At 50.9% G+C, this 8,686-nt stretch overlaps 1 protein-coding gene across 1 annotated transcript; it reads right to left on the reverse strand.

Annotated features, from left to right (window-relative positions):
• Nucleotides 1-366: 366 nt before the first annotated feature.
• LOC105840598 lies at nt 367-1,142 on the reverse strand. The gene is made up of 2 exons (XM_012687574.1): nt 1,050-1,142; nt 367-831 (listed from the first exon to the last, which is right to left on the reverse strand). The coding sequence occupies exons 1-2, from the start codon at nt 1,140-1,142 to the stop codon at nt 367-369; spliced, it is 558 nt and encodes a 185-aa protein (XP_012543028.1).
• Between the last annotated feature and the right edge of the window lie 7,544 nt (nt 1,143-8,686).

Consider the following 8,686-nt stretch of genomic DNA (forward strand, 5'->3'; position numbering starts at 1 on the left):
GTTAAGATCGCCACCTATTAACACTTCTGTTCCGACTTTTGGCCTTGATCCGGGTTAATTTCTTCAGTGTTTCGAGGAATGTCTTTTTCACCAGCATTAGGGGAGGAGTATATCGCGACCACGTGTACGTCCCCATATTTGATGGCAACCGTAGTATTACCACGATAAAAGAGGGTACAGGGTATGGCCTTATCCGTAGTTTTCCAGAGGATTGCGGCCTTCCTGTCCCTACTAGTAAACCACATCGGGGAGGTCGGGACGTATCCCGGCTCCGAGTACAGACATAAATCTATCCCCTCCTCTGTCGCGAGTTGTGTAATCAGTTCCTGCGCGGTACCGCTATTGTTGGCATTGAGCTGAAGGAGCTTAGCCGTTGACGGCAGCAGTGCTCGCCGTCCTTCTTGCGGCTTCTACCTTGTTGGGATCTATGTTATTCACGCAATTTACCGTACCAATCTTGTGATTCGGGTCTTCTTCTTTGTCCTGGCACACCATACATTTCGCAGGAAGGGAGCATGTCGCCGCTCGATGTCCCGCGGAACCACAATTAAAGCATGCCCCACTTCTATCTACATTAGCCTTGCAGTGTGCCTGGAGGTGTTCTATCTCCCAACACTTGAAGCAGCGAACGGGTCTGCGGCGCAAAATTTTCACCTTAGCCACAGTCCAGCCGATAACAAGCTTACTCTTATCGGCAGCCCTAATTGCCGCCTCGATTGGGCACTGGGCCCATACGGAATGTAGACCTCTAAATGTCTTACTGGGATTTCCCAGTTTAATTTCATTTTTGCTACAGCTACTCGTTTCGGCTAATTTCTCCAATACCTCTCCCTGGAGACCGAATCGTCAAACCCCGAGACTCAGTTCCCCTTTAAGAGAAGGCTTGGTTATCTTAACTTCCTCACCCAAAACGGCTTTGATTTCTTTAGCCAATTTGGTCGCCAGGTTGGCGCTCTCTTTCCCTTTGCCCGGGATTTCGATCAAAACTCCCCCACCGGCAGTATTTCTAATTTTAATCCCAGATCGGGAAGGGAAATCTTCTCTCTTGCCTTTCTCAGAGCCGCGGCATAATTGAAGCCGGGGTTAATTCCTTGTATAGAGACCGCCGCCGACTTAGGGACTCTCTTCTTAGCAATTTTCATTGCCCCTTCCCTGGGGGTTAGGGGTTTTCTTCCGGGGTCCGGGGTCCTCCTCTCACAGGTGGGGGAGGGAGATGTCCAAGTTTGTGCTGTCTCCCCGAGGACAGGGAGTCAGGGCACGATGATGGCCAAAGGCCCGCGGTGCTCTGACCCGTAGTCTTCCTTTTCTTTCCACTCTTTTTCTTTCGTTTCACCTCCTTCCATTCCCCTCCATCTTGATTCCCAGCCTTGAGTAAATGGGACTCTACTCTTGGGGGAACAATCTGGATATCTTCGACAATCCTCGGTCTTTGCGAGGAGTTCCTTTCGGGGATTGGCTGGGACACTCCTTTGATCGGTGGCCTTATCACTGGCGGCAAGTCCTCCGGTATTATTAGTGTTTCCGGGGAGGGAGGACACCACTCCATCTCTCCCTCACGCCCCCCGACCATAAAATGCATGTCGGGTTCATCCACAAGAGTTTTGGTGGTCCCTCCCGCAAATGCCCGAGGAGGCGGCAGGGGAGGAAAGTCCTCCACCCGTAGGGGTCCCCTTTGGGCCGAAGGGACCCGGTCTTGTCGGGTCGCTTTCATAATTTGTCGTACCTCCTTTACCTCACGTCTCAGGTCCCGCTCTCTTTCTCTGTGTTTACTCAATTTCGACTCCAATTCCTGGATCTTCATGCGGAGATAAGTCGTATCCCCGGGCATATGAGTTTTAGCCACGATGGACTGCCTCTCGGATGAAGATGAGTCTTTTCTTAATCTGCCCATTTATTTGTCCCTGGATAATCTTTGTGCACTTTGATCTCGCGGTATCGACCTCGGAAATCCATTTCAGTGTAAGGTCCCTAACGTCGCCAGCGGTCATACCGTGCAGCTCACTTGTGTCGGTAATGCCCAGATCATCACCGATATTCGGATCGGCAGTGGATTTTTTCTTTTTTCCAGGCGCCGCCCGTCTGTCTTCTCGAGGTCCGATCTCGACCTAGCAGGAGAGGCTACTCTTTTTCTTCCCCTGGCGTTACTTCGGGTTTTTGGCATCTTTTCTTCCGCACTAGATTCGGGGGATTTTCCGGAGCTTGAGTTCTCCTCCCAGGAGATCTCTGATTCGTTGTCTGTGGTAGTGCTAAGTTTACCTCTGGCATATGTCCTCCGCTTACTTCTTTCTTGCCTTTTCTTGGTATTTCTTTTTTGGCTAGGTCCTCCGTCGTGTCACACTTTGGTGGGGCGGCAGGAGAGGGATCCCTCTCTTCGGTACTTATAATTCTCATTTTTCGGTAGTGACCATGAGTCGAGGGTTTTCTAATTGGGTTAAAGGGTTCCTCCTCGGGGGTGGAGGTCTCCCCCATTCTTTTTCTTTTATTGGCTGTGGTCCCCGTGGGTCCCGAGAGATCCCCATCCTCCTCCGCTGACATCGAGGAACCCTGCTGGTTTTGCCCAGTTTCTTTTAAGGGTTCCAGTTTCTTGTCCCTATGGCCGGATCCCGTAATATCCATTCCACTTAGGGCAGGACTCCTCACGTCTTGCTCTTCTCGGGCGCAACCACCCATATTCGAAGGTAGAAGAGGAGGGGACGTAGATATGGTTCCCCCTTCTTCTTCCCTCTCCACAGCTCCGTTTCTTTCAGAGCACCCGGCGGGATCCGCACATCCCCCGGGAGCTTCAGCGGATTCCGCCTCCCCGAGCCAGCCATGGATCTCAATCTCCCCATTACTTGGACCGGGGGAGGGGGTTCTTACCCCCACCGTCGGTTCCCACCCCAGTGATCGCTCCATAGATCTCATTACCTCCGAAGATGAGCGCATTTGGCGACGCTCTAGATCCGCCTGTATACCCTTTATCTCTCTTCCTTTTTTTTGTTGATCACTTCTTCCCTCCTTGGTAGCTACTATTTGAGACAGTTGTGCTGTCCTCAGCCTCTCTGCTCTCTCCTTTAACATTTTGTGAGGCGTTGCCCCAGAGGTACTTATTCGGCTAGGAATTTTCGCTTTTGCCTCAGGTTTCTCTGTGGTTTGTCCTCCTATTGGCGAGGGATCAGCCCTTCTTTTCTCCTCTTGAGCTGATGGCATCGACCAGGGTTTTTTAGCCGACTGGGAGACCACTCCGCCTCTGTTTAGTTCTTTTTTCAGTTGTGGTTGTTGGAATTATTGGTGCTACTCATTTTAAAGATTCCCGCTCCCCTCTGCGGCTCCGCCGACCGGGCGTGCCCTTACCCACTCAAACTAGGTGGGGTCCCGAGTTCCCCCGGGGGGCCGGCATATACCTCGGGCCGGGAGAAAGATCATCCCCGGCACAGGGACAGGGTTCCAGCCCCTTACTCCCCCACGAGCCGGGGCATCAAGGCCCACGACATCCGCGGGTTTTCAGGGGTTCCAAGCCTCCGACCTCCCGGACACCGCAGCGGATGGCGCCATTCGGGGCACCCCACGGACGTTTGGGGCCAAAAGGAGGCCGCGACCCCTCCATGGCCTTACCCGCCATGGCGGTCAGCCACCCAGCCCTCAGAGAGATCCTCTTCCCCAGAGCGGGCTACGCCTGCCCGGTGGACCGCTTCCGAAGGGACGCGGTCGCGGCTCACCGAGCTACCTGTGTCCGACCGCCGAGTCCCGACCTCGGAATAAGTTTGAGCGGCCCTGGCAGTCGGGCCGCCCGGGCCCCGCCTTGGAATACGTCCGAGTGGCCCCAGGCGGTCCACGCCACACGCCGGAGGCCGGCCGGGCCCCGCCTCGGAATAAGTCCGAGCGACTCCAGAACGGCCCCCGCCTCCCATCCCAGGTCATGAACCGGCCGGACACCGCCTCGGAATACGTCTGAGCGGCCCCGACCGACCCTGGTCCCCTCACAGCGGTGGCCCAAGAATCCGGTCGCCGTACGTGCCAGGCCGCACGCGGCGAATGCTACGTTGGCCCCAGACACTCGGACCCCCGGCGGCCGCCACCTAGACCGCGCATCGCGCACAGGGGGGGGAGAGGAGCGAGTTACCAGGGTGCGGCCATAGGGCCAATGTACTGGACCCCCCCCCCCGCACACCGATTTCTAATTGCTGCCGGGGCACCAGCGTGCAATGCAATGGGGAGTCACCAACCACACTGAGGGCAGCGGGGCGGGATGCCAGGATGCGGCCATCAGGCCAATGTACTGGCTCCGCCCCCCAAACCACCCCGGATTCCCCGCCGCTGCTGGAGCACTAGCGTGCAATGCGGCGAGGATTACAATACCCCCCACCGGTGGGAAGGATGAATCCCTCCCTATCGGTGCCGTGCCACCGGAGGTTTGTAGTCAAGGTGCCTCATCCCCTACCAACGATTGGGCCCATAGGCGGATTCTAAATCCAGCGAGCTGACCTACGACAACCGCCATGCGCGCCGTTCTACTAATGTAAGTCAGAATTGTAAAAATATTTGCGCACTCATTGTAATGTCCTGTGCGAAGAGCAACACGACCGAAAAATAATGATACAGCGGAAAATCGACACCGCGCGAAAAAACAAGGTAACGCGAAGTTTATCCGCGAAAGAAAACGCCTGTAAAAAAAGAGGTACGCGCTAATTAATAATACATTATCAGCGAATAAAACTTCGATTCAAGTACGACGCTCTAGCACGTACACACGCGATAAGACGCTTAGCCGTGCGTAATCCGACTCCACCGATAATACTCGGGAGACGGCCGCGAGACATACAGCATGCGAGCTGCACACTGTCTCGAATAATTAAAACAAATAATTAATGTCCCATAACGGAGGCAGCCCGCAAAAGAAAGGCCAGCAACCCTCGCGAGATTCAATAAATTCAGCGGAACACGAGGCAGTAGGCCTAGCGGAAACCGCGTTACGCGAGATACGAGACGCGACGCAACACGCGCTACGTGTTATAGGAGAACGCGGAACACATGTCGTCACCGAACGAGGGACCACAGTGGACGCACGCGAGTTTAGTTTGATAAGCGCCAAACGTAATACGACGCGTGACCTAGACGGACGAAATCGGACCAACAATCGAATAATGTCCAGTGCAACAACAATGGCTCACTTTCCCGCCAAAGCATCCGAAAATATATTGCGAAAGTTTCCGCGACGCGGAAATATTACGGCTTCAATTATGAAGTCTTCTCTGCATGAGGAAAATGACCATGCAGAAGAACGACCGGCACCGAGGATAAATCCGAACCTCCCGCCGCGAGAAACAATGTTATTGCGTGGTGTTATGCATGAACTACGCGACCTGAAATTCCAATTAGGTCTAAATAGAAGAGATCCGGGTTATCAGCGAAGGACGAAGCACCTCTGAGATCCCAAAATTTTCACGATCACGCCTTAGATTTGTCGTACGGAAGATCGAATAACGACATCAGAAATCAGCGCGGATCGACAGTAAATTTTTTGAGTTTGAAAAAAGCGCGAAATATGATACCGGACATCGACAGCACCCAGCGAAACCGCGTCCGCGAATCTATTAGCGCCGGTACATACACGATGAAAAACACCCAGCCGACGAACATACCCTGCTAGAAGCCATCCTTTGCACGAAATTGAAAGATAAGGCCATGATGGACTTCTATACGTGTGATGTATATAGCTTCGAACAACTGAAAAGAGAGCTAGAAAATGAGTACCTTTCCAAACGAAGCACTGTCCATCTGCAACAAGAGTTCAACTCACTAAAGCAGAAACCCGCGGAAAGCGCACAGGAATTCGGACGGCGAGTGGACCTCCTTGCCATGGAACTATACGAGTACATGGAAGAGGGCAAGAATCACACCATCGAACAACAGCGAGCCATCCTGGACAATATTAAGAAGCATGCCCTGTACAATTACAGATCGGTTTGCATGAAGACATCAAACTTCTGGTACGCGCCCAGCGATATAAAACGCTGCAGGACGCGATATCCGACGCAAGTGCCGAGGAAAAAGTAAGAGAGCTAAACCGAAATCGGAAGGAAAACCCTCGCACCGCCCCCAAGTACGCACGAAATACTCTGCGATGCGGAAAATGCAGCAAGAATGGGCACGATGGGCGAGAATGCCGCAGCAGCCGATACGCTAACCGGTTCGATTTACCGCGACCGAAGGGACGGCCTCGCGTAAACACAGTGGAACTATACTGTGACCATGCAAAAAGGGCAGGCCACACCCGAAAAGTTGGTCTCTTCACGGTCGACCCAAGAAAAAGGACGATGACCGTCGGAGCGAAAAGCCTAAAACTATGAAAAGGATAGAAAATGGCAAGCGAGCGAATAAGGAAATAAAAATGATCAAGCATACTGAGACAGCAAGCAGCGACGAAAGCTCGAGCGATGACGCAAGCTTCTCGCGCACAGCTGATGCATATCGTGTGATACACGGGAAACATGCACGGGGCAGCGACACTGGCCTCGACATGATTACACTGCCCGTACGCGAAGCAGAACGGGGCAAGATCGAATTTCTGTTTGACACCGGCTCAACCGTGTCATTAATAAAATTAAGAACGCTAAAAGAACAAACCAAAATCCGTGATAAACACATCAAATTGACCGGAATAACTGGGCATTCTATTACGACACTAGGAAGAACGTCCGTGAACGTAGAAATGCACGACAAGAAGATCAAGCATCCCATGTACGTCATACGAGACGATGTCCCAATAGAATATGAGGGCATACTAGTAGCTGATTTTACAAGAAAAAATAATGTTACGTGCGACTACGAGACGGAGATAGCACCGGGAGTATTCCTAGGTAGCTGCCTAGTAGAACCCGAAAATTACACGTGCCCGATAAGTATATAAATACAAATGACAATAAAGTCGATCTACAATTACCTTGTGTTGAAATTGAAGAAATAAATATAAACAACGCACTGAATAGCCACATAGCAAACGTAATCCGAGATACATGGAAACAAGAGATACCGATATCTCGCGTAGAGCGCATAATTAAACTACTTCAATTAAAACATTTAAACGAAAAGGAAAAGAAAGCGATTCTAGCACTATACGAAAAGTTCAGCGACGTCTTCTATCTGGAAGAAGATAAGCTCAAATACACAACTCTCGTGGAACACGAGATACACACCAGGACAGAATCTGCGAGCGTGAATGTACGACCATACAGACTGCCCAAAAAACAAATAACGAAGTAGATAAACATCCGTGAAATGCTGGAACAAGGAATAATCCGCCAGAGCAAAAGCCAATGGAACGCACCATTACTGGTCGTCCTGAAAAAACCTGACGCTACAGGAAAACCGAGATTCCGAGTAGTGGTAGATTTCCGAAAATTTAACTAAATTACGATCAGAGACTTTTTCCCGATCCCGAACATAACGGATATATTGGATCAACTCGAAAACGCAAAGTATTTCACCACGCTCGATCTCGCTGCAGGATATCATCAGATATCAGTAGCAGAAAAGATAAGGGAAAGACGGCATTCTTCACACCGTACGGGCATTACGAGTTCAATCGAATGCCGTTCGGATTAAGGAATGCCCCCGCGACGTTCCAACGACTAATGAACTTAGTTTTAATGGGTTTACAAGGGGAGTATCCCGTTTGGACACGTAACGATTGAACACCGCTCGATTGGACACGCACGATTGGACACGCACGATTGGACACCGCATTATTGGACACCGCATTATTGGACACCGCACGATTGGACACCGCACGATTGGACACCGCATTATTGGACACCGCATTATTGGACACCGTACAATTGGACACACACACATTCATGTGTGTGTATGCAGATTTCTAATACAGTTTACATGGGTTAGCGACTTGGACGGGGTGGATGCGGGAGGGGGGCCGAAGGCCCCCCTTGCACCCCCCCGTGTGTGTGTGTGTGTGTGTGTGTGTGTGTGTGTGTGTGTGTGTGTGTGTGTGTGTGTGTGTGTGTGTGTGCGTGCATTTTCTGCACCACATGGGTTTGAAACTTTCCACGCAAAACGAGATGCTCCTAAAAATACGTACATAGGCATTTAAAATTCAATTTTTTTTCTGGCAAATCGAAGCTTTTTTCTGCCAGAGTTTTTAAGGTTAGATAATCTGTCATATGATATATAAATGTTATTCACTAGAAGACTGCGGTGTCCAATAATGCGGTGTCCAATAATGCGGTGTCCAATCGTGCGGTGTCCAATCGTGCGGTGTTCAATCGTGCGTGTCCAATTGTGCGTGTCCAATCGAGCGGTGTCCAATCGTTACGTGTCCAAAAGGAGGTCACCCGTTTACAAGGTCTCAAATGTCTAGTATATTTAAACGATATTGTTATTTACGGGTTGAGCCTGAGCGAGCATTACAAACGGCTAGTCGCTGTGTTAACACGGCTGAGAGACAGTAACTTGAAACTCCAGCCAGAAAAGTGCGAGTTCATGCGCAAGGAGGTCAACTACCTGGGCCACGTACTCACTAAGGACGGAATTCTACCCTATTTTAAAAAACGACGCCGTGGAGAAATTTCCCACCCCCACGAAAGTAAAAAATGTGCAAACGTTTATTGGACTAGCGGGGTACTATCGGAAATTTATTGAAAATATTTTGAAAATAGCGAAACCTTTAACAATTCTAACGAAAAAAGGAGAG

The sequence above is a fragment of the Monomorium pharaonis genome, chromosome 8, assembly GCF_013373865.1.
Source record: "Monomorium pharaonis isolate MP-MQ-018 chromosome 8, ASM1337386v2, whole genome shotgun sequence".
Taxonomy (NCBI): Eukaryota; Metazoa; Arthropoda; class Insecta; order Hymenoptera; family Formicidae; genus Monomorium; species Monomorium pharaonis.